Source organism: Prionailurus bengalensis, chromosome E2 (genome assembly GCF_016509475.1).
Source record: "Prionailurus bengalensis isolate Pbe53 chromosome E2, Fcat_Pben_1.1_paternal_pri, whole genome shotgun sequence".
Lineage (NCBI taxonomy): Eukaryota > Metazoa > Chordata > Mammalia > Carnivora > Felidae > Prionailurus > Prionailurus bengalensis.
Window position 1 is genome coordinate 25,789,756 of NC_057352.1, and position 27,287 is coordinate 25,817,042.

The 27,287-nt window shown below is 36.1% G+C and overlaps 1 protein-coding gene across 3 annotated transcripts in view; it reads right to left on the reverse strand.

Moving 5' to 3' along the window:
- Positions 1-1,917: 1,917 nt before the first annotated feature.
- The window catches only part of ITFG1 (integrin alpha FG-GAP repeat containing 1), a 347,900-nt gene continuing 322,530 nt past the window's right edge, over positions 1,918-27,287 (reverse strand). For 2 of the 3 annotated variants that reach the window (XM_043600818.1, XM_043600819.1), the window contains 4 exons: positions 15,588-15,712; positions 8,990-9,072; positions 5,534-5,651; positions 1,918-2,049 (listed from right to left, as the gene is read on the reverse strand). In XM_043600818.1, coding sequence (XP_043456753.1) covers positions 1,990-2,049; positions 5,534-5,651; positions 8,990-9,072; positions 15,588-15,712 — 386 coding nt within the window. In that variant the 3' untranslated portion in view covers positions 1,918-1,989. Of the gene's footprint in view, positions 2,050-5,533; positions 5,652-8,989; positions 9,073-15,587; positions 15,713-27,287 lie in introns of those variants that run through there. The other variant, XM_043600820.1, reaches the window with a different exon arrangement.

The following is a 27,287-nucleotide window of genomic DNA, read 5'->3' on the forward strand; positions in this document are numbered from 1 at the left end:
TTTCCTTCTGTGTCTATTGAGAGGATAAAAGATGGTTTTTCTGATTTATTAGTATGGTGAGTTATACTGCTTTTTTTTTTTTTTTTTTAACCTCAAATAGTGAAATTAGTTTTGCATTCTGGAGGAAACCCATTTGATTATTACATGTTATCTGTCTACATATTTCTGGATGCAATTAACTAATGTTCTGTTGAGTTTTGCATCTATATTGGCCTGTAGTTTTATTTTCTTGTAATGTACTTGGTTTTAGTGTTAGGGAAATGTTGACCTTATTAAAGGAATTGTGAAGTATTCCTTTCTCTTCTTTTTTTCTTTTTAACATTTGGTTTGCTTATAACACTACTCCTCCATATATCCTGACTCCCAAGTGAGTTTTAAACCTCATGCTGTATCAATTTATAGATACTCAGCCTAACAGTCTTTAGGGACAGCGTGGAATAGTGCCTGGCACAGTATTGCTGTTGATAACTGTTTAGTGAATTTAACTGAGTACTGTAGTCAGGGGATTCTTATCTTGCATGAACTCACAAGGAGGCAATGGGTGAATCAATTTTCCTCTGTCTCATGGTCCAGAAGGTGATTTAGACTTTATAATTACTTACAAAATATTTACAAATTCACCAAAATACTTTGTTTCAATACACAGTATTTATTAAGGAGACATATTAACATGCATAGATACACAAAGTAAACCACTTATACACATGCCATTCCCAGTGAATTGTAAAGAAAAAAATAACACAAAGAACAAAATTAAATTTTGGGGGGTAAGTTTTTGTGTTTTATAGGCATCATATGTCCACTTGCACATTAGACAATCATTAGCACTGACATATAAACTTTTCCCAGTCTTAGGTTTAAATCTTAGGGTAACTTTTTGGTGAGGTGAAGTTCACAAAAATTTGCATTGAAGTGTGAGTGTAAATTAGAGAATGCTTTTGAGAATAAAAATGTGGTTGAAGATTTGCATTCTCAGATGCTATCTACAGCATTTTACTTTCAAGAAATCAAATACTCTTCATTATCACATGATTAGGATCAGTGTTCAAAAGAAAATTTTTAGTGCACGTTAATTCTTGGAGGGTACTATCATTTGTAGTTAATACGAGCAAGTAATAAATTGTTATATAAGATGTCAACCACCCTAAGAATTTAGGCTTTCCAAAGAATATGATTTCTTCATGCCTGAAAATAAAATTCTATTGAGTCTATATATTTTGATAATTAGTTGTAGAAGTCTGTAAAAAGCAAATCTAAAAATAGTAACAATGACAACTACCACTTAATTGAGCACTAACTCTGTGCTAGGCACCAAGCTAAGCACTTCACATACATCATCCCATTTGATGTTTACAAACTCAAGTAAGTAGTATTCTTAGCCCCATTTGTAAACAAGAAAACTGAGGCTCACAGATTAAGCAATTAGCCAAATTCAATCACCTTGTGACTGGTGAAACTGGAAATTTAAGGCAAGCCTGTTGGACTGCAATTCCAAAGCCAGAGTACCCAATCACTACCCTGTGTGCCCTCAGTGAGTGATTCCTGGCCCACTGTGGCGAAGGTGAAATAACTTTATCTGTGATACATTCACAAAAGTATAATTTGCAGTTAGAAGAAAAAGCAAGACCCATTCAAGTGGAACACAAAAATCCCTGCTCATTTATTTTTTATTTATACATGTCTTTTTCCATCATCATTATTCTAATAAGATTATAAATACATAAACACCTGAGTACATGCAACACATTCCACAAAGGAACAAAAACATACAGCACATTTAAATAACCCAAATCTTTGTATACAAAGTGCTTTAAAAAAAGACCTTGTGACACATTCAGACCATATTTATTTGAATACTTTTCAATAATTACCAAAGGATACATCATTTATAAATAATATTCAAAATCCCCTATTTTCTTCTATCAGCCAAATTTAGTATTTCAATTAATCAAGTGAATAGCTGTTCCATTCCATAATATTAAAGGCAAGTCACATAGCATCAAAATGAAACCGATGGGCTTCTTGTCGTTTTTCTCTATCATCTGCTTTCTGAAAAAGAATTTTAGACTAGGTTATAAATGATAGGAAAATGTCAATAAAAGCCATTTCTGAAATGTTAATTAAAAAAATCTTAAACCTCTAAGCCAGTAGTAGGTAAACGATGTGATTTTATTATGTAATAATGTTATGAAATTTTTGTAGTTTACAGTAGCTATTTTATAATTAAGAACCCACTAACTGAATTGAAAAACCAACAAGAATGGGCTAAATGGGTAAGGAGCACTAAGGATACTACTCCTGAAATCATTGTTGCACTATATGTTAACTAATTTGGATGTAAATTTTAAAAAGTAAAAAATACAATTAAAAAAAACAAAGTACTGTCCAGAGGGAAGATAGATTTTCTTTTAAAGGGATAATAAACTCAAGAAAACAAAACAAAACAAACAAACAAAAATTAAAAAAGAAACAAAAAAACCCAACAAGAAATGTTCCTTTTCCTTAAATACTGAGTTGGTTATCATTTATTATTTATTTGAAAGTAGTAGTAAACATTTAGTTCTACAAGGATGGAATTAACTATTTTTCCCATTCTTTCTTATTTTATTTTTTAATAAAGTTTATTTATTTTGAGAGAGACAGAGACAGTGCCAGCGGGGTAGGGGCAGAGAAAGGGAAAGAGAGGGAATCCCAAACAGGCTCTACACTATCAGTGCGGAGCCTGATGTGGGGCTTGAACTCATCAACTGTGAGATCATGACCTGAGCCAAAGCCAAGAGTTGGAAGCTTAACCAACTGAACCACCCAGGCACCCCAACTATTTTTCCCATTCTTAACACTATAAGCAAATCTAAGCAAAGTACATTAATTATTTTTGCATTAACCTATTGATTTAGCATATATTCATTGACCTTCCACTCCCAGCAAAGTACTGTGCTTGGTATTTTGAGGGATTAGAAAAATCCTCAGTTTTGTATCTTGTTCTCAAGGAACTTAAAGCCTAGAGAGAAAAAAGCAAGCCATATTGAATTAACTGTATTTCAGGAAAAAAAAGTGAAAAATGTCACTAATATTCTGGGAGAGAGATTACTTCTAGGTTGGAGTGAGGAAAGGGAAAGCTTTGAAAAGATAGTAGTCATGGAAATGAGGGGGAGGGGCATTCATTCCAAACTGGGCATGAAATAGGTATAATCATGCCAAGTGGGGCAGAAGCATGGAATACTTGAAAGCAACTGGTAACAAATAAGGTTGGAAAGGTATATGGTGGAGTCCTATGGAAGTTCTAAGAATGATAGGTTAAGGAGTTTACAGATTTTAGGCAGAGATTTTTGAACAGAGGAGTGACATGATTAAGGCTAAACTTGATGATGAATAATATGGCAGCAGTGCAATCAATGAAGTGGAAAGGGAAAGAATGAACTCCGGGAGACCAGGCAGGACCTAACAAGGAGCTGAACCTAAAGCCCCTGGGAGTAAGAATGCAGATGTGGGGTCAGCTGCAGGGATTGCTATGGAATCAGAATCAGTGGGGCAACTGATCAAATTTTATACTTAAGTAGGAAAGAAGACAGACAAAGCTTTACAATATTGTTTGTTTTTTAAGTTTATTTCTTTTGAGACAGAGAAAGTGTACACACAGAGAAGGGCCAGAGAGAGAGAGGGAGAGAGAATCCTAAGCAGACTCCACATCCAGCGCAGAGCCCTCCACTGGGGCTTGATCCCACAAACTGTGAGATCATGACCTGAGTTGAAATCCAGAGTCAAAGGGCTTAACCAACTGAACCACCCAGGTGCCCCTACAATACTGGTTTTATGGTGCTTGTAAGTGATCTAGGTAGAGATGTCATGGAGACGGCTAGAAATGGGGGAAGAGACCTTTAGGGAGAGATGAGTGTTAGGGGTATTTGAAGTAATAGTGTGAAGTTATGCCTTTGGATAAAATTGGCAGGAAAACTGTACAAAGAAGACACCCTAAGGCAGACACTATGGTTAGGAAATGGTAGAAGGGAGCACCCAGCATAGGTGAAAGAGAAGTGGTCAGAAAGGTAGAAGAACCACTGTACCAGAGTGGAGTATATATGGTTAAATCCACATCTGTATTTAAAACTTCAATTTTCAGTCACTGAATCATTATTATTATAAGTCCACAATGTTTATCCTGTAATCAGATGATCTGAGGAATTAATGAAATTAATTTCCCTTCCTTTATAGGTCTAGAGCTATTTAATACTTCAGACTGTGTTCTGATACTTCTGGAAAAAAAAAATATGTAGGATCGCCCTTTATTTTACTTCTTAAGTTGCAATCTTAAAATTAACTGAATATGTAAGTTTCTGTTACGATTTTTGATGGAAAGGAGTAATTTTTGGGGAGAGACAAACCTATGAAAATTTATCAGAACAGTTAAATTTTTCTCTTTTTCATAAGTTAAAACAGCTAAAACACATGGTAAATTTAGTTAATAAAAAATAATTATAATGGGCATGACAATCCAAAGAGAGTAGTTACAAAAAAAAGAAAACAGTTGTATGACACAAAGAAGACTTTTTTGGGGAACATTGTTGGAACCTGCTAGTTATATACTTTAATATATATTCCTATTAACACATGTATTTAATTCATATTCACATTTTCATAGAAATTGGTTTTTCAATTTATATCTCAACTGCTAGTAAATTTATGTGATAGCCTCTTCTTTCCTCCTCATAAACACTGTATAAAGAAAAACTGTTTTTGGAGTGTTGTTTTTAATTATTTAGGAGTTATACTAAAGAATAGAAATATGTTTAGTGCAAAGAATACTTTACAAATAGAAAAGATGTTTATCACTTTAGTTGTTACTTCCCACCCAAACCTTGAGAAAATCATTTAACTTGTCTGTGTTTCAATTCTTTGTATAGAGATAGCTGTTATTCCTGGAAAAAAGGGTTCATGGCTCTAAGTAGATCATAAACATAGGCTTGTTAAAAAAATTATTTTTCAGGACTTTATGAAATTGTTTCTAATTAAGTTTTTCTATATTTCTGGTAATTTTTGGGTGATCATTTTATTACTATTATACAGCATTGAAGTTTTAAAATAATTTTCTGTGATTTGTATGAATTGTTAAGAGACATTTGTAAGTTGAGAGGATGAAAGAAATTATCAGTAAGATGACATTATGGACAGAATGTGAAAAATCAGAAAATCTTAGTTACTTGAAAAAAGTTTAGGGGCGCCTGGGTGGCGCAGTCGGTTAAGTGTCCGACTTCAGCCAGGTCACGATCTCGCGGTCCGGGAGTTCGAGCCCCGCGTCAGGCTCTGGGCTGATGGCTCAGAGCCTGGAGCCTGTTTCCAATTCTGTGTCTCCCTCTCTCTCTGCCCCTCCCCCGTTCATGCTCTGTCTCTCTCTGTCCCAAAAATAAATAAACGTTGGAAAAAAAAAAATTAAAAAAAAAAAAAAAGAAAAAAGTTTAAAATATAATGTTTTTAGAGAGCAATGTATTACTATTCTAAGTTAACAGAAGTTAATGTTTCATTTAAATGAACAAACCTTTTCCTGCCAATGTAAAATGCCAATTATTGCCAAGATGAAAACACAGACACCGATGAGAGCTATAGCAGTAAGTAGGACGATGTTACTTGGTGTAAGGTACAGCTTGGCACTCCAGCTGTAGATAAAACAGAATCATTAAAATTACACATTTAAATGAAAAATCACAAAATTCTACTGAGACCCAAAAGCAAATAGCTATTAATTAATGAAACAGTTGATTCATCAATTAATTCATTCTCCCAACTATCCATTCACTATAAATAAAACAACAGCACTTAAATTTAGATAGGGCTAAGAATACTAATGATCCTACAGAGTTCAGATTTCACTCAGAGAACTGAAACAGAATAGAATTTTTGATGAGATGCTTCATTATTTTTCTTTGATCCTGTGAGAATTATTCTTAAGTGAACTTATTAAGGGTACTTAGGACAATCTTAGAGATTGTTTTTATGTCTTGATTTACTTGCTGAATTTGCAAACTTGAACTTCAAGACTACATAATTTTGATATCATGTCACCTTATTTTCTGATCCTTGTTCACATATGTACTATGGCCAACTAAAACAGCCATATAACTAAGTGGGTATAGATGGCTTGTGTAAAAACACTTCTACCATTTCTGAGCCATGTTGGAGGGTTTACATTACCACAATGACATTGAGACTTCTTACAAAATCACTTTTAGTCCCTCAGTGTTAATGACAATATACAGACTTTAGCATAAATAGAACTAGCTCTTTCCCTACTACGTAATATGGCACTTGCAAACCTTGAAAAGCTTAAGCTCTATATCACCAACACTGCAGGTGGTTATATACAAAGAATTTTATTCTCCCTGAAAATAGATGATGGATATATTTTCATTTTAAAGTCACCTACTATTATTGTATTACTGTCAATTTCTCCCTTTAGGTCTGTTAATGGTTGCTTTATATATTTAGGTGCTCCTATGCTGGGTGCGTAAATATTTACAATTATTATATCCTCTGGGTTTTTTTTGACTCTTGTGTTATTATGTAATGCCCTTCTTTGTCTTTTATTAAAGTCTTTGTTTTAAAATATTTTGTCTGATATATATATGTATATATCATATATGTATATATACACACATATATATGTACATATATACATATATACACACATATATATGTACATATATACATATATACACATATATATGTACATATATACATATATATATCATATATATGTATATATATATAGCTACCCAGCTTCTTTTTGTTTCCATTTGCATGAAACATCTTTTTTCCTTCCTTTGACTTTCAGTATGTGTGACTTTACATCTGAGGGGAGTCTCTTATAGGAAGCATATACATGGATTTTTAAAAAATATATTTAGCCTATTTTTATTTTAAAAGTTTAATAAAAGTAAGATCATTCCGATGAATAGCAAGTAGTAATTGACTTATTTTGGGATAATTAAAATTTATTGATCTGTAAGTTAGCCTCTAGTCAATAAATCTCAAAATACACCTCAAACTAAAATCAATTACGTTTTTATTATGTACATAAATTTGAAAAGAACATTTCTTCATAAAGAGCAAGAGAAACATGAAAAATGTTGAGATTATAAAAGAAAACTGTAACAGAATTTTCCAAAATTCAAAAGTAAGAAAACCAAGAAAATGAATACTGTTAGTTGAGGTTAGTTATTCTCAGTACCTTACTTCATACTTAAAAAAAAAAAAAGTTCTTTCATGAGATTTTTTTGGTAGTTCTTTTAAAATAAACAACAAAAAAATGAAAAGACGTAAGAAAAAAATCTTGGTAAGAAAAAATATGGACAAAAGGCCAATGTTTAGTTTCTTACTCAGAAGCAATCAGTTCTTACCAATTTCCTGCATATCCTTCCAGAGATATTCTATACATACATAGACATATATGCACAAACATCTTCTTCAAATCACAAATGGTTGCTTATTGTACATACTCTAAATGCATTTCCCTTTTATTGTCTTTTGCTTACCACTCTATTTTAAGAGATTGTTCTGTGTCACGATATTAGACCATATAGAAGTACCATAATTTATATAGTTTCCTATGCATAGTGCAGATTTTTTAGTTTTGTTATAAGTTTCATGTATAAAAAAGTAACAAACACATAATATAGACTCATTAAAAAATATCTGAACTCAGACTATAACTGTTTCTAGAGATGTTCTCTCTTTTAAAAAAGATTTTATTTTAAGTAATCTCTACACCCAACATGGGGCTTGACCCACAACCCCAAAATCCAGTCATGTGGTCCACTGACGGAGCTAGCCAAGTGCCCCTCTACTGATGTTATCTTATTTCATGCCTAATGTTGTGATAAAGTTGTTTTCTTAAGTAGTTTGCTTCTAAAGCCCTTAAATCTACCATAAAATATATCCTGTAGTGAGCTGGTAAAGTGGCTCTCTGGGTTGGGGAAAAAAGACCTTATTGGCAGTTGCCAATTTTCATGTTGTAAATACTCCCATCATAGCTGATTTTAATGTTACCTCACTGAACAGGGTGGGAAAAAGACGCATACCATCAGCTCATGAGATGGCATGAGCTGGTTCTAGCAAACCATTGAATATATTCCATTGAAAAATTTAATAAAGAACAATACAGCCTGGATTTTGAGAAGAAATGTAACAAAACAGCACCCTGCTGGTTACATATTCATAGATAAATTACACCCTTCCTCTTTGGTTATTTTCCATAACTGATATCAGACTAACTTTAAGGACAACTTGTATTCTTTCTAATGAAACAAGTGTTAGTGAATACTTTCATTACCTACTTTTTAAAAATGATGGAATGAATCTAGTATTTTAAAGAAAAATGAACAAAGATAAGGAATTAGATTTAAATGCTATTATTACAGGAGGAATATATTCTGCTAAAGATAAAAAACATCTACCTTTCACTGAAAATTTACTCTATGCTGGGCACTGTCTTAAACATATTTCATCTTCATCTTTTTAAGGTAGGTGTTCTACTTCCCACTTCACAAATGCAGAAATTGACCATCAGCAGTGGGTCTTAGTTTCTAGCTTAGGTCTGTTTGACTCCAAAACGTGTGGCTAACCACTGTGGGATATATACCACTTCTCTAAGCATTTGTTAAAAAGATCAATGCTTATGAAAAATTCAGCACTCTGAAATTTTAGAATTTATAGCTAGTGAACTGAAGATCAGTTTATTTAATCAGAATATGTATAAATCCCTAATTAGTTAACCTGCTGTTTTTCTAATAGGGATTAATTTGTTTTCCATAAAAAAAAGTCAGGGACCTTTTGTGTAGGAATGTTTAGTCATTTAAGGTTTGCTGTAAGCAAATTAAATGATGACACTCATGGGAACACAGCAGGAATAGAGACAGAGTTTTTAAAAGATGTAACTGTTTCTATGATTCTGAATTGACAGTATTTTTACCAAAATCAGTTCAAGCAAGGGCATTACCTTCGAGGAACATTGTGAGGATATGGAATGACAATTAGCTGGGAATTTGGAATGATTGCAGTCCACTCTTGTTTTCGTATAGACTGGAAAAAGAATGTTAAGAACATTTAACATTTAGTATACTTTAAAAACAATTATTTAAATCGAAGGTGGCGGCATAGGAGGACACTGGGCTCACCTCGTCCTGCTGATCACTTCGATTCCACCCACATCTGCCTAAATAACCCAGAAAACTGCCAGAAGACTAGTCGAACGGACTCTCCAGAGCCAAGCATAGACAAGAGGCCCATGGAGGAGGGTTAGGGCAGAGAGGCAGTGCGTGCTACACGGACTGGTAGGAGGGAGCTGGGGCGGTGGAGGGGCAGCCCACCTGGCAAGGCAGAGCCCCCGAAGTCTGGCTTACAAAAGCAGAGGGGCCGGACCCTATGAGTTCTGACAGCCAGTGGGACTTACCATCTGGAATGTTAAAAGTCAACAGCTCTGCTCTCAGAGAGCGGGGAGGGCGAGAGGACACTGGGAGGGAGAGTTGTTGAGCCCCAGAACACAGAGCTCAGCTTGGCAGGAGAACAAAGGCGCTGGGAAGTGCCATTTCCCTCTCTCATCTCCCAGCTGAAATTCCAAAGGGAACCAGTTCCCCTCACCAAACTTCCTTGCACCGTGCAAATGCCCAACGCTGTTCTTCTGTGGATCCACGCCTCTGAGGGGCCTGCCTCCCTCCCCGTGCTGCAGGGTTTCTCCCACAGGGGACCACCCATGGCAAACCTAGCTAAGCCTGCCCCTCCCACCCCTGTGCACCTTGCAGATCCACCCCGGCTAATATGCCCTTGGCCATATCCCATTGAAGCAGCAGCACAAGCCTGGCAGTGTGCAAGTAGCCCAGACAGGGGACACACCACTCCACAGTGAGTCCTGCCCTTGGAAGAAGGGAAGATAAGGTACACACCAGTATGACTGTGGCCCCAGCGGTGGGCTGGGGACAGACATCGAGTCTGACTGCGGCCTCGCCCACCACACAAGTTACTCCTGATAGCACAAGAAGTGGCCTACAGTTTGGAGTTACCACAGGGACTACCCAAAATAACAAAACGGAAGAACTCTCCTCAAAAGAAGCTCCAGGAAGTAGCGACAGCTAATGATAATCAAAACCGATTTAAACAATATAATGGAATAAGAATTTATAATAATGGTCATAAAATTAATCAGTGGCCTTGAAGAAAGCACAGAGGTCATCAGAGAATCTATTGCAACAGAGATGAATTAAAAAATGCTATAAATGAGGTGAAAAATAAATGGAGGCAGCCATAGCACGGATTGAAGAGGCAGAGGAGAGAATAGGTGAATTAGAAGATAAAATTATGGAAAAAGAGGAAGCTGAGAAAAAGAGAGATAAAAAAATCCAGGAGTATGAGGGGAGAATTAGAGAACTAAGTGATGCAATGAAATGGAACAATATCCATATCATGGGAATTCCAGAAGGAGGAAGGAGAAAAAGGGGCTGAAGGTGTACTTGAATAAATCATAGCTGAGACCTTCTCTAATCTGGGGAAGGAAAAAGGCATTGAAATCCAAGAGGCACAGAGAACCCCCTTCAGACGTAACTTGAATTGATCATCTGCACGACATATCAGAGTGAAACTGGCAAAATACAAGGATAAAGAGAAAATTCTGAAAGCAGCTAGGGATAAACAGGCTCTAACTTACGAAGGTAGACACATAATAGTAGTAGCAGACCTATCTACTGAAACTTGGCAGACCAGAAAGGAATGGCAGGAAATTTTCAATATGATGAACAGAAAAAAAAAAAAAAAGCAGCCAAGAATCCTTTATCCAGCAAGCCTGTCATTCAGAATAGAAGGAGAGATAAAGATTTCCCCAAACAAACAAAAACTGAAGGAATTCATCACCACTAAACCAGCCCCACAAGAGATCCTAAGGGGGATTCTGTGAGTGAAATATTGCAAGGACCACAAAGGACCAGAGACATCACTACAAGCATGAAACCTACAGACATCACAATGATTCTAAACCCATATCTTTCCATAATAAAACTGAATGTAAATGGACTGAATGCTCCAACCAAAAGATATAGGGTGTCAGAATGGATAAAAAAACCAAGACCCATCTATTTGCTGTCGATAAGAGATTCATTTTAGACCTGAGGACACCTTCAGATTGAAAGTGAGGGGATGGAGAACTATCTATCATGCTAGTGGAAGTCAAAAGAAAGCTGGAGTAGCCATACTTATATCAGACAAACTAGACTTTAAATTAAAAGTTGTAACAAAAGATGAAGAAGGACATTTTATAATAATCACAGGGGCTACCCATCAGGAAGAGCTAACAATTGTACATCTATGCTCCGAATAAGGAGGCCCCAAATGTGTAAAACAATCACAAACATGAGCAACCTTATTGATAACAATGTGGTAATTGCAGGTGACTTTAATACCCCACTTACAGCAATGAATAGATCATCTAGACACAGGATCAATAAAGAAACAATGGCCCTGAATGATACATTGGATCAGATGGACTTGACAGATATATCTAGAACTCTGCATCCCAAAGCAACAGAATATACTTTCTTCTTGAGTGCACATGGAACATTCTCCAAGATAGATCACATACTGGGTCACAAAACAGCCCTTCATAAGTATACAAGAATTGAGATCATACCATGTATACTTTCAGACCACGATGCTATGAAATTTGAAATCAACCACAGGAAAAAGTCTGGAAAACCTCCAAAAGCATGGAGATTAAAGAACACCCTACTAAAGAATGAATGGGTCAACCAGGCAATTAGAGAAGAAATTAAAAACAAACAAAAATGAAAATACAACAATCCAAACGCTTTGGGATGCAGTGAAGGCAGTCCTGAGAGGAAAATACATTGCAATCCAGGCCTATCTCAAGAAACAAGAAAAATCCCAAATACAAAATCTAACAGCACACCTAAAGGAAATAGAAGCAGAACAGCAAAGACACCCCAAACCCAGCAGAAGAAGAGAAATAATAAAGATCAGAGCAGAAATAAACAATATAGAATCTAAAAAAACTGTAGAGCAGATCAAGGAAACCAAGAGTTGGCTTTTTGAAAAAATAAACAAAATTGATAAACCTCTAGGCAGGCTTCTCAAAAAGGGAGATGACCCAAATTGATAAAATCACGAATGAAAATGGAATTATTACAACCAATCCCTCAGAAATACAAGCAATTATCAGGGAATGCTATGAAAAATTATATGCCAACAAACTGGACAACCTGGAAGAAATGGACAAATTCCTAAGCACCCACACACTTCCAAAACTCAAACAGGAAGAAATAGAAAACTTGAACAGACCCATAACCAGCGAAGAAATGGAATCAGTTATCAAAACTCTCCCAACAAAGAAGAGTCCAGGACCAGATGGCTTCCCTGGGAAATTCTAACAGACAGTTAAAGCAGAGATAATACCTATCCTTCTCAAGCTGTTCCAAAAAATGGAAAGGGAAGAAAACTTCCAGACTCACTCCATGAAGCCAGCATTCCTTTGATTCCCAAACCAGACAGAGACTCAGCAAAAAAGAGAACTACAGGCCAATATCCCTGATGAATATGGATGCAAAAATTCTCAATAAGATACTAGCAAATCAAATTCAACAGCATATAAAAAGAATTATTCACCATGATCAAGTGGGATTCATTCCTGGGATGCAGGATGCAGGGCTGGTTCAACATTCACAAATCAATGTGATACATCACATTAATAAAAGAAAAGATAAGAACCATATGATCCTGTCAATCGATGGAAAAAAGCATTCGACAAAATTCAGCATCCTTTCTTAATAAAAACCCTCGAGAAAGTCGGGATAGAAGGAACATACTTAAACATCATAAAGCCATTTATGAAAGCCCACAGCTTAAATCATCCTCAATGGGGAAAAACTGAGAGTTTTCTCCCTGAGATCAGGAACACAACAGGGATGTCCACTCTCACCGCTGTTGTTTCACATAGTGTTGGAAGTGCTAGCATCAGCAATCAGCAAAAGGAAATCAAAGGCATCAAAATTGGCAAAGATGAAGTCAAGCTTTCACGTTTTGCAGATGACATGATATTATATATGGAAAACCCAACAGACTCCACCGAAAGTCTGCTAGAAGTGATACATGAATTCAGCAAAGTCGCAGGATACAAAATTAATGTACAGAAATCAGTTGCATTCCTTTACACTAACAACGAAGCAACAGAAAGACAAAGAAACCGATCCCACTTACAACTGAACTAAGAATCACAAAGATCTGTATGCTGAAAACTATAGAAAACTTATGAAGGAAATCAAAGAAGATACAATGAAATAGAAAAATATTCCATGCTCATGGATTAGAAGAATAAATATTGTTTGAATGTCAATACTACCCAAAGCAATCTACACATTCAATGCAATCCCAATCAAAATTGCACCAGCATTCTTATCGAAGCTAGAACAAGCAATCCTAAAATTTGTATGGAACCACAAAAGACCCTGAGTAGCCAAAGTAATATTGAAAAAGACCAAAGAGGGAGGCATCTCAATCCCAGACTTTAGCCTCTACTACAAAGCTGTCATCATCAAGACAGCATGGTATTGGCACCAAAACAGACACATAGACATATGGAATAGAATAGAGACTCCAGAATTGGGCCCACAAAAGTACGGCCAAGTAATATTTGACAAAGCAGGAAAGAGTATCCAATGGAAAAAAGACAGTCTCTTTAACAAATGGTGCTGGGAGAAGTGGACAGCAACATGCAGTAGAATTAAACTAGACCACTTTCTTACACCATTCACAAAAATAAACTCAAAATGGATGAAGGAACTGAATGTGAGACAGGAAACCATCAAAACCCTAGAGGAGAAAGCAGGAAAAAAACCTCTCTGACCTCAGCCGTAGCAATTTCTTACTTGACACATCTCCAAAGGCAAGGGAATTAAAAGCAAAAATGAACTATTGGGACCTCATGAGATAAAAGGCTTTTGCACCGCAAAGGAAACAATCAACAAAACTAAAAGGCAACCAACGGAATGGGAAAAGATATTTGCAAATGACATATCGGACAAAGGGCTAGTATCCAAAGTCTATAAAGAACTCACCAAACTCCTCATCCAAAAAACAAATAATCCAGTGAAGAAATGCGCAGAAGACATGAATAGACACTTCTCTAAAGAAGACATCCAGATGGCCAACAGGCACATGAAAAGATGCTCAATGTCGCTCCTCATCAGGGAAATACAAATCAAAACCACACTCAGATACCATCTCATGCCAGTCAGAGTGGATAAATGAACAAATAAGGAGACTATAGATGCTGGTGAGGATGTGGAGAAATGGGAACCCTCTTGCACTGTTGGTGGGAATGCAAACTGGTGCAGCTGCTCTGGAAAAGTGTGGAGGTTCCTCAAAAAATTAAAAATAGATGTACCCTATGACCCAGCAATAGCACTGCTAGGGATTTATCCAAGGGATACAGGAGTGCTGATGCAGAGGTGCACTTGTACCCCAATGTTTATAGTAGCACTTTCAGCAATAGCCAAATTATGGAAAGAGCCTAAATGTCCATCAACTGATTAATGCATAAAGAAATGTTAGTTTATATATGCAATGGAATACTCTTTGGCAATAAGAAAGAATGAAATATGGCCTTTTGTACAATGTGGATGCAACTGGAAAGTGTTATGTTAAGTGAAATAAGTCATACAGAGAAAGCAGATACCATATGGTTTCACTCTTATGTGGATCCTGAGAAACTTAACAGAAACCCATGGGGGAGGGGAAGGGGAAAAAAAAAGTTAGAGAGGTAGGGAGCCAAACCATAAGAGACTTTTAAAAATAGAAACAACTGATGGTTGATGGGAGGTGGAAGGGAGGGGAAAGTGAGTGATGGGCATTGGAGGGCACCTGTTGGGATGAGCACTGGCTATTGTATGGAAACCAATTTGACAATAAATTTCATATTAAAAAAAACCAAAAACCAAAAAAACCCCAATTATTATAAATAAATAAGGAAAAAGCTTAAGTACTCCTTGATTAATTGAAATCCTGTGTATGGAGTAAGCTAAATTGATATATAACAAGCACCAAATAGGGCTCCTGTGCCCTGGTGGCATTTTTTTTTTTATCTTTTGAAGGATTATATTTCTGTCTCACAGATTTATTAATTCAACAAATACTTATTCAACAGTGTAGCAGGCATTGTTCAAAGTGCTATGTACAAATGCTGCTTGAAGCTAAAATTCGAGTGGAGGTGCAGTATGACAAACAAAATAAAATACATATTATGTTAGATATTCAAGATGAAGAAAAAAAGGAGAAAAGAGGGATAGGAGGTCATGAGGTTTATGAGAGAGGTGCTAGAAAACTATATCTTCAAATTATGACGTGTTCTATGTAAGGCAAGTTTAGATAGATCACTATTTCTTTTTCTTAAGTCATTATGTCTATTTTTCTACATCTCTTTAAAGAGATTAAAAAAGTTTGAAGTATTTGAATTCAAATATTCAAATTGTTGAATTAAAATACTAAATAGTGAATGTTAAAACACAGATTCATTGTAAACAAAATAAATTTTTACTCACCTTCTCTCCAGATGGACGGGGAATGCCAACATAAAGATGATCAAGAAAATTTGCACTTCGACCTAAACCAAGTACATTGTATGGTAGTTGGAGAGCTAAATGTGCTGACTGGCTGAGTTGTCCAGCTACATTTATTAAAAAAAAAAAAAAAGGCATCTTTGTAAACATTGCTGTTATCAAACATTAAAATGATAAAAATGTTAACAATTTAGGTGCCAGAACTTAATTCTTTAAGGATAAAAATGTGAAATGAAATGTCTCAATTATTAACATTAATTCACTTTTCAAAGAAAGCAGGTTTATTGAGATATAATTCACATACCATAAACATCACCAACTTAAAATGTGTAGTGTTTTTCAGTATATGAGAAACGTTGTTGAACTATAACCACAAATTTTAGAACATTTTCATCACCCAAAAAGAAATCCCATACCCATTAGAAGTTACTCCTATTTCTAACCTTTACTCTTTCAGCTATGGGTAATCACTAATCAGTTTCTCTATAGATTTGCCTCTTCTAGAGATTCATATAAATACAATCATACAATGTGTGGTCTTTTTATGAATAATGCTGCTGTGTGAACATTCACATACAAGTCTTTGTGTCAACTTGTTTTCCAAAATGGCCACAGCATTCTATATTCTGTATTCCCACCAATAATGTATGAAGGTTCCAAGTTTTCCACATCCTTGCTAATGCTTCCTCTGTCTTTTTGATCATAGCCATCCCAGTGGTTGTGAAGTGGTATTTCTCATTGTGGCTTTTTTTGCATTTACCTAATGCCTAATGATGCTGAGCTGCTTTTCAAGTGTTATTGGCTATTTATGTAGCTTCCTTTTCTGTTAAGGTTGGTAATAGTATCCTCTTTCATTATGGACTTTAGCAATTTGAGTCTTCTCTTTTTTTTTTGTCAGTCTAGCTAATGGTTTGTAAATTTTGTTAATCTTAAAAAAAATCTTTTAATTGGTTTTCTTTATGTTTTTCTTCCCTTCTTATTTTCTTTCATTTCTTGGCTTCTGCTTGCTTTGGGCTTAGTTTCCTTTTCCTTGGCTAATTCCTTCCTTCCTTCCTTCCTTCCTTCCTTCCTTCCTTCCTTCCTTCCTTCCAGTTTATTTATTTATTTTAAGAGAGAGAGAGAGAGCGAGCGAGCGCACAAGCAGGGGAGGAGCAGAGAGAGAGAGAGAACCCCAAGCAGGCTTTGCACCACCAGCACGGAACCTCATGTGGGGCTCGAACTCATGAACTGTGTGAGGTCATGCCCTGAGCTGAAACCAAAAGTCAGATGCGTAACAGACTGAGCTACCCCAGGTGCCCCAGGTAGTTTCTTAAGGTGGTTATCAGTTTCAGATTTTTCCTATTCCTTAATATAGGCACTTACATCAGTAAATTTTCCTCTACGAACTGGTTTAGCTGCAGCCTATATATTTTGGTATGTTGTGTTTTTGTTTTCATGCACCTAAGTATTTTCTAGTTTCCCTTGTGATTTATTTGACCTATTGGTTTTTTAGGAGTCTGTTGTTTAATTTCCACATATTTGTGAATTTTCAAATTATTATTGATTTCTAATAGCATCCCATTGTAGTTAGGGAACATACCTAGAATGATTTCAATTCTTTTAAATTTATTGAGGCTTGTTTTATGACCTAGCATATGGTCAGTCTATTTTGGAGAATGTTCCATGTGTGTTTGGGAAGAATGCATATTCTGCTGTTGTTGGGTGGAGTGTTCTGTACAGTTCTGTTAGGTTTTGTTGGTTTGTAGTGTCATTTTCTCTCTCCTTAACAATCTTATGCCTGATTTGATCCATTATTGAAAGTGCAGTATTAAAGTCTCCAATAATTTATTTTGAATTATCAATTTCTGTCCTCAATTCTTCATGTATTTGGGGTGCTCTGTAGTTAGGTGCCTATGTCTTTATAGTTCTAATAGCTTCCTTATGGATTACCCTTTTTATGGTCATTATAAAACGTCCTTCTTTGTCTCTAGTAACAATTTTTTGTCTTAAAGTCCAGTTTAGTCTGATACTAGAATGGCCACTCCAGCTCTCTTTTGGTTACTTTTTGCATGGCATAATTTCCCCCATCTTTTTACTTTCAAGTTATTTGTATCTTTTTTAAAAAAGATATTATTTTTTAAAGTAATCTGTATACTCAGTGTGGGGCTCAAGCTTACAATCCTGAGATTGAGAGTCACTGAGCCAGACAGGCACCCCCCCTCCCCAAACTTATTTGTATCTTTGAACCTAAAGTGTCTTTTGTAGATGGCACATAATTGAGTCATATATTATCCATTCTACCAATCTCTGCCTTTTGATAGGAGTGTTTATTCCAATTACACTTAGTTTGATTGCTGATAAGGCAGGATTTATGTCTCCCATTTACTATTAGTTTTGTACATGTTTTATGTCTTTTGAATTAAAGGCACTACTACTTTGTTAAATTATTTTAGCATACTATTTTAATTCCCTAGTTATTTCTTTTATAGTTTTTGAATTATTTTCTTCATGGTTGCCATAGAGATTACAATTAGCATATTAACTAACTTAATTCCTAGTGCATATAACAACTTTGCTCCAATATAGCTATTGTCCTCCCCTTTCTTTTGTGCTCTTATTATATGTTATATTTTTATACATAACCAGCTCATCAACACAGATTTACATGATTACTTTATGCACTTTTAAGTCAGATAGGAAATAAGAGACATTACCATATTTTCTATTTATCTATAGTCTTACTGGTGTTTTTACTTAATTGTGTGGATTTTAATTACTGTCTAGTTGTCCTCTAAGCTCAGCCTGAAGGGCTCCCTTTAGCATTTCTTTTAGGGCTGGCCTGGTAGAGATGAATTGTCTGTTTAAAAAAAATTTTTTTTTAATCTTTATTTTAGAGAGATTAAGAGGGAGAGAGAGAGAGAGAGAGAGAGAGAGAGAGAGAGAGAGAGAATCTCAAGCAGGCTCCACATTCAGTACAGAGCCCAATGCAGGGCTTGATCCCACAATCGTGGGATCAAGACTTGAGCAGAAAACAAAAGTTGGACACTCAACTGACTGAGCCACACAGGTGGCCCTGAATTGTCTGTTTTGTTTATCTAGGAATGTCTAAATTTCTTCATTTTTGAAGAATCGTTTTGCCACATATAGAATTCTTCACTGACAGTCCCCCCCCCCCCCCCTTTAGCATATATCCTCCTCCTCTGGCCTCTATGGTGTTTGTTGATAAGTCAGCTGTTGATCTTATTGAGGCTCTCATATATGTGATAAGTAGCATCTCTCTTGCTGCTATCAATAGAACTTTTGTCTTTGTTTTTTGACAGTTTGACTACCCGTGGATCTCTTCTTAGAATTTGCTGGGCTTCTTAGATGTGCATATTAATGCTTTTCATCAAATTTAGGTGCTTTTGGCCATTATTGCTTCAGATATTTATTTTGCCCCTTTATTTTTCTCTTTTCCTTTTATGAATCCCCTTATACATATGTTGGTATGCTTGATGGTGGGTCCATAGGTCTCTGAGTTTTTTTTTTCTTCTATAACTCAGGCTGTATATACTTCCTGTATACAGAAATTAGTATTCAAGTTTGATCCTATTCAAGTTTGCTTATTCTTTTGTCAACTCAAATCTGTTGAGTCCTCTGCTGAATTTTTCTCTTCAATTTCCATTTCCAGAATTTCTATTTGATTTTTAAGATGATCTTTATCTCCTTATTTCCATTTTCTATTTAGTGAGACATAGTTGTCATATTTACCCCTAATTCTTCAATCCTCGCTTCTTTTAGTTCTTTCAACATATTTATAATACCAACTTTATAGATTCTGTCAACTATGTCCAATATCTTTGGGTACATTTTCTGTTATTTTATTTTATTTTTTTAAAAATGTGTTTGTGGCATAATTTCCTGTTTCTTTGCATGTCATATAATTTTTGGTTGAAAGTGGATTTCTTAGATAATATAATGACTGTGGTATCAACCATCTCCTTTCAAGGATTTGTTGGTTTTTCTTTGTTGGTGGCGCTCATTTGTTCAGTGAGTTTCCTGGATGAATTCTATAGATCCTTCATTCCCTGCCACAAAGTTATTTTATTTTCTTATTTTTAAAGTTTTTATCTTAAGCCTGACTTCCTAGGGGATATACTTGAGTCAGCAATGACTGGTCACAAGATTTCTTTAATATCTTCCACACTTTGGGGGATTTGTGTGTGGAAGTATTCCTTCAAACTTCAGGCAGTTTACAGATTAATTTCAGCTTTCATGTATTGCTTAAGCAGGGCCACAAGGTAGTATTTGAATGAGGTAGTTTCATTTCTAGGCATGTTCACAGCCGTATAGATCCCTATGAATATATTGGAGTTTTTCAAAGTCATTTTGTTCCTCAAGATTTCCTTTTATACGTTGAACAGGTTCTTGTTTCACTATATCTGAAATCATAGGCCTAGGTAGCTTAGATTTTGCCAGCAGATGATTGCTCTTTTTGGTAATGCCCCAGGGATAGGGCTTTTTAAAATTTTTAAAATAAATTTTATTTTTTACTGCTGGGCTGAACTCTGAGTCAAATCAAACAGCCCCCAAATCCTGAGAATGGGGATTTTCCAAGGAGTTGCTAGTTTAGATAAAATATTGACAGTGCTATGGGGATCGGAATTTTAATGGAGCTCCAAAGGTCAGTCCTGTCCACTGACTGTGAGGCTGCTAGCTTTTCCTCGCTGCTGTACTGCTCAGTAGAGAAGGTAGTTCAGATGGGAATAGCCTGAAGTAAAAGTGCCACAGATCCTGCTGTCTTAGTGAGGATTAGTAGTTCTTCTTGGATACATACAGACACACTCCATTCTATAGCTTTGGTTAATTTCTTAAATTCTGAAGTGGTTGATACTAGTTGTTTGGCCAGTATTTTTATTTCCCTTTTTGGGGAGAGCAGGTTTGTGTAGTCCTCACACTGGCATTCCAAAAGTCAATCTCTCCCTATGAGTATATATATTTGCTAGGTGTTTGTTACATAATTAAGCTGAACATTTAAACACTAAGACTGGGGTGCCTGTGTGGCTCAGTATGTTAAGTGGCTGACTTTGGCTGAGGTCATGATCTCGTGGTTCCCATGTCGAGCCCCACGTTGGGCTCTGTGCAGACAGCTCAGAGCTTGGAGCCTGCTTCGAATTCTATGTTTCCCTCTCTCTCTACCCCTCCTCCACTCGTGTTGTCTATCTCTAAAAATATAAAAATTAAAAAAAAAGGATAAGACTAATATCTAAAAATTTTAATATTTAGTGGGACTCTCTTAACATCACTAACATTACCTAGAAATATGAAATAATTTGAAAGTATACATGATTTATTATATAGTTCTTATGTTAGAAATAGAAATGTATAATGGAAAGAGTGAACTTACGTATAGGCACTTAAAAAACGTTAATGTATATAAAATTGTAAAGCAATATAATGAATTGCAAATTAGAAGAATTAGTCTGCCTTACGGAGTTATGCTTATTGAATGAGAATGCTTAAAAGTATCTTGTCCTGCCTGGTAAACACTACATACAGGTTAGCTGTATTTGTTAAGATAAAATTTACTATTACATGGTTGAAGTAAAAATCAAATATGTATGGATTTTGCTACAGTACCAGCAAAGACTGACTTAATAGACATCAAACTATTCATATAAATTATTTTCCTATAATTACCTTGCTGTAAAGAACTAAAAATAAGAACATTTATTGAGTACTCTGTTAAGAACATGAATTTCAAGTTAAAAGAGTATGTTTAGTAAGAAAACATGTGGCATGTGGATGGGTCAGTTGGTTAAGCAGCTGACTTTGGATCATGTCATGATCTCGTGGTTCATGAATTTGAGACCTGCATTGGGCTCTGTGCTGATAGCTCAGAGACTGGAGCCTGCTTCAGATTCTGTGTCTCCCTCACTCTCTGCCCCTCCCCCACCAACACTCTCACTCTCAAAAATAAAGCAATAAAAAATTGTTAACAAAATAAGGAAACTTAAAACTATTAAAAATAATTAGCATAAAATTATCCAAAATCTCAAAATGAAGACATAATTATTATATTTTAGCAAACTTTCAATCATGTAATTTTTTTCACTAGGTATATGCATGCACAGATAAACACATTAGCATAGTTTGGTATTGTTGCTTTTCACTCAGTATTATTTTATGAATATTTTTTCATGTTATTAAAATTCTTTAAAAATAGGTAAGCAGAAAGACCATTGTAAAACTGAAATCCCATTAAGAGCAAACCAAAGTAACAGTTAAAAGACATTTATTACTATAAATGCCTTTAAAAATTATTTTTTCTAAAATCTACACAGACATGATCAAAACATAATTTTAAGCAAAAATGAACTACTGGGACCTCATCAAACTAAACTAAACTTCTGCACAGAGAAGGAAACAATCAGCAAAACTAAAAGGCAACCAACAGAATGGGAGAAGATATTTGCAAATGACATATCAGATAAAGGGTTAGTATCCAAAATCTGTAAAGAACTTATCAAACTCAACACCTAAAAAACATAATCCAGTGAACAAATGGGCAAAAGACATGAATAGACACTTCTCCAGAGAAGACACCCAGATGGCTAACAGACACTTGAAAAAATGCTCCAAATCACTCATCATCAGCGACATACAAATTAAAACCACAATGAGATACTACTTTATACCTGTCAGAATGGCTAACATTAACAACTCAGGCAACAACAGATGTTGGTGAGGATGTGGAGAAAGAGGATCTCTTTTACATTGTTGGTGGGAATGCAAGCTGGTGCAGCCACTCTGGAAAACAGTATGGAGGTTCCTCAAAAAGCTAAAAATAGAACTACCCCACGACCCAGCAATTGCACTACTAGGCATTTATTCAAGGGATACAGGTATGCTGTTTTGAAGGGACACATGCACCCCCACGTTTATGGCAGCACTATCAACAATAGTCTAAGTATGGAAAGAGCCCAAATGCCCATCAATGGATGAATGGATAAAGAAGATGTGGTATATATACACAATGGAGTATTACTCGGCAATCAAAAATAATGAAACCTTGTCATTTGCAACTATGTAGATGGAACTGGAGGGTATTATGCTAAGTGAAGTTAGTCAGTCAGAGAAAGACAAAAATCATATGACTTCATTCATATGAGGACTTTAAGAGACAAAATAGATGAACATAAGGGAAGGGAAACTAATACAAAAACAGGGAGAGGGACAAAACAGAAGAGACTTACAAATATGGAGAAAAAAACTGAGGGTTACTGGAGGAGTTATGGGAGGGGGGTTGGGCTAAATGGGTAAGGGGCACTAAGGAATCTACTCCTGAAATCACTGTTGCACTATATGGTAACTAATTTGTATGTAAATTTTTAAAAATAAAAAATAAAATAAAAAAATTCCAGTTAACATACAGTGTAATATTAGTCACTCTACTTAAAAAAAATCTTAGTAAAGCAGTATCTTGAAAATCTTTATCAACATATAGAAGTCAACTTTTTTCATGAAGAGTGAAAAAGGCAATGATTAAGACTCATCACATGAAGACTCTCTTTTGAAGTAAACAGAATGACATCTTGTAATAACTTTATAATTCCTTTCATATATGTTTCTCTTTGGGATTACATTACTCAGTGAAACTAGCAAGAAAGGGAAAGATGAAAATCTTAAGACACTCCAAAGTTAATTTCTCAAGATTTCACTGGTAGTCTGTGTTAGTCAGCCCACGAATATACTTAAAAATTTTTGTTTAATGTTTATTATTTTTGAGAGAGAGAGAGAGAGAGAGAGAGAGAGAATGTGAGCAGGGGAGGGGCAGAGAGAGAGGGAGATACAGAATCCAAAGCAGGCTCCAGGCTCTGAGCTGTCAGCATAGAGCCTAATGTGGGGCTCTGAGATTATTACCTGAGCTGAAGTTGGATGCTTAACCGACTGAGTATACTTTAACTTCCTATCAGTGTTCTCTTCACTACATGAGATTGCCTTGGTGATGAATTCAAGACCATTGCATTACACAAAAATCTAATTCATTTTCCTTCAAAACTAACTTAATGACATGTATGATTACTGCTTTTGTTTAAGTGTCCTCTCTGCCAGTTTGTAAATCTTGTAAAAAATTCTTAAAAGCTATGTGAAGAGCTAATGGAGGATAAGAACATGAACTGTGGATGTAACTTTGTATTTGCTGTCCATTGCCTTAACAAAGATAGAAAATACATTGCTGTGACATGATGTGTCAACTTATAAACTTAGAGACTTATAAAACAATGCTATGTTACCATATGTATACTTTAAAAAAAGAAAAAAGAGGAATGTTAAAAAAGACCATAATTTTATTCCCTACATTAATCCTCTAATATCATCATTTTAAAAACCTACTGTTTGAGAGGGAGGAGCCAAGATGGTGGAACAGCATGGAGGTTTTTTTTGTGTCTCGAGTCCATGAAATATGGCCAGATCAACATTAAACCATCCTGCACACCTAGAAAACTGATTTGAGGATTAACACAACAATCTGCACAACCTGAACCACAGAACTCGGCAGGTATGCGGGCACAGAGAGGTGAACTGGGTGAGAGAGAAACTACGGAGGGCAGGGAGCTATTTTTGCTTGTGGAGAGAGGATAGAAACAGGGGGAAAGTATTGGAACCCCCCCCCCCCAAAAAAAAAGCAGCTGGAGAGAAAGTGAAAAAGTGGAAAGAGTCACAGGGACTGAACTAAAAAGGGACAAAAGAGAAAGGAGAGTGTTTAAAATCCACTGAGACTCTATAAACAGGGGGAGCACAGCGTCTGAAACTCCACAGCTTGATACCTGGTGGTGCTCTGCTGGGAAGGGAGAATCCCCAGGAGCAGAGTGAGGTCCAGGGGTCCTCCAGCCACAGGGGAGAGGTGGTTCCCCAGTGGGGAGGAAATCTGGTATAGGCTGTGTGGCCCCCCACAGGCCAGTAGACCCTGGAGAACAACCACATTTGCTGGTACTGGAACAAGATTGTTGAGGGTAAAGACTGGTGCCAGATATGTGTTGAGATTTTACATAATCCCTGAAACACTGCTGCTACACGATCGTGTGAACATATTCTGGGGCGGGCTGGCAATCAGCTGTAGTCTCTGGGCATTGGCAACAAACAGCACGGTCCCAGGAACATTCCTGGGTGTGGCTGGCACCTGGCCATTGCTTGGTGAGATCCTCCCCAGAAGGTCTGCGCAGGACAAAGCCACAGTCCCTCAGAAGTGAGGGGTTGGGAAACACAGTCACATCTGAAATAAAACTCAGGAGGGAGGCACCGCCTGGCAAAATGATGGCTTGGTCACAGACAGTGTAGAATCAGGGAGTGGATGGAAGCCAGAGACAAAGGATGGGTGTGTGATTGCTGATCTGGGAGAACAGAGTTCCGATACTAGAAACTGGATATCTGGGCGACACCATTTTCACCCCTCCCGCGCATGCGCATACACATCTACAAGCACCATAGCAATCCATTCCAGTAAGCTATGCAGCGCCATCTAGTGGAGAACAGACCCCTTACACTAAGTCCTGCCCAACTGGGCCAACCTCGCTTTCAGGAACACAAGTCTCTCTGCCTGCTTAGTTTACAGACTATACTTGCTTCATAGTTTCACTTCTAGGGGAAAATGATGTAATTTCAATCGTATTTCAGTCTGTTCACTGGTCTATCTAATTTTACTTTTCTTTTGTTTTTCTTTTTTGTTTCTTGAATACGGAAAGAGAAAAAAATTATTTTCATTTTCAATTTTTATTAAAAATATTTTTTTCTCCTGTATTTTTCACTTTTTTGTAAATTTTTCAAATTCTATTTTACTTCCATCATTTCGTTTTATTCTATTTCAATGTATTCAGTTTTTCAAATTTTCAAATGTTTTCCTTTTTTTCTTTTTCCCTTTTTTCTCTAATCTGTCAAGCTCCTTTCAACAACCAGACCAAAACACACCTAGGATCTAGCATCATTTATTTGATTCTTTTATGTGTATGTGTTGGTTTTCATCTTTTAATTTTAATTTTTTTGCTTTATTAATTCTTTTCTTCCTTCGAAATGATGAAATGAAGGAATTTACCCAAAAAAGAAAGAGCAGGTAGAAATGACAACCAGGGACTTAACACAGATACAAGCAAGATGTCTGAACCAGAATTTAGAATCACGATAATAAGAATACTAACTGGGGTCAAAAATAGATTAGAATCCCTCTCTGTGGAGATAAAAGAAGCAAAAGCTAGTCAGGATGAAATAAAAAATGCTATAACTGAACTGCAATCTCAAATGCATGCCATGGTGGCAAGGATGGATGAGACAGAGCAGCAATCAGCGATATAGAGGACAAACTTATGGAGAATAATGAAGCAGAAAAAAAGAGGTAGACTAAGGCAAAAGAGCACAATTTAAGAATTAGAGAAATCAGTGACTCATTAAAAAGGAACAACATCAGAATCATAGGGGTTCCAGAAGAGGATGAGAAAGAAAACAGGGTAGAAGGGTAATGTGAGGAAATCACAGCAGAAAACTTTCCTAACCTGGGAAAAGACACAGACATCAAAATCCAGGATGCACAAGGGACTCCCATTAAATATTACAAAAACTTATCGTCAATAAGGCATATCATAGTCAAATTCACAAAATACTCAGGCAAGGAAAGAATCATGAAAGCAGCAAGGGAAAAACATGCTTAACCTACAAGGGAAGACAGATCAGGTTTGAACCAGACCTATTCAGAGAAACCTGGTAGGCCAGAAAGGAGTAGCAGGATATATTCAATGTGCTGAATCGGAAACTATGGAGCCAAGAATACTTTATCCAAGAATTCTTTATAATTCAAAATAGAAGGAGAGATTAAAAGTTTTTCAGACAAAGAAAAATTACAGGAGTTTGTGACCACTAAACCAGCCCTGCAAGAAATTTTACGGGGGACTCTCTCAGGGGAGAAAAGACAGAAAAACAAAAACAGACCAAAAGCAACAAAGAGTAGAAAGGACCAGAGAACACCATCAGAAACTCCCAACTCTACAGGCACACATACATATATACTATGGAGTATTACTTGACAATCAAAAAGAATGAAATCTTGCCATTTGCAACTATGTGGATGGAACTAGAGGGTATTATACTAAGTGAAATTAGTCAGAGAAAGACAAATATCATATGGCTTCACTCATATGAGGACTTTAAGATAAAAAACAGATGAACATAAGGGAAGGGAAGCAAAAATAATATAAAAACATGGAGGGAGACAAAACATAGGAGACTCTTAAATATGGAGAAGAAACAGAGGGTTGCTGGAGGGGTTGTGGGAAGGGGATGGGTTAAATGGGTAAGGGGCATTAAGGAATCTATTCCTGAAATCATTGTCACTCTTTATGCTAACTGACTTGGATGTAAATTTAAAAAAAATAATAAAAAAAATCTATTGTTGGAGATGATGGATTTCTCCTTATTTTTCACTATTACATTAAACTGATAAGAATAGAGCCAAAAGACCAAGAAGTGATTAGTCTTTCACCATTGTAAATAATTCTTTAGTGAATATCTCTGCACATCAATATTTGTCTGCATGTAGATTAGTTTTTTATATTCCTATATGTGGAATACTGGATCATGGAGTAGAACATTCATTAGATAAAAGAACAGTCTCTTCAACAAAGTGCGGTGGGACACCTGGATAATGATACAAAAAAGAAAACTCGATTTCTAAAA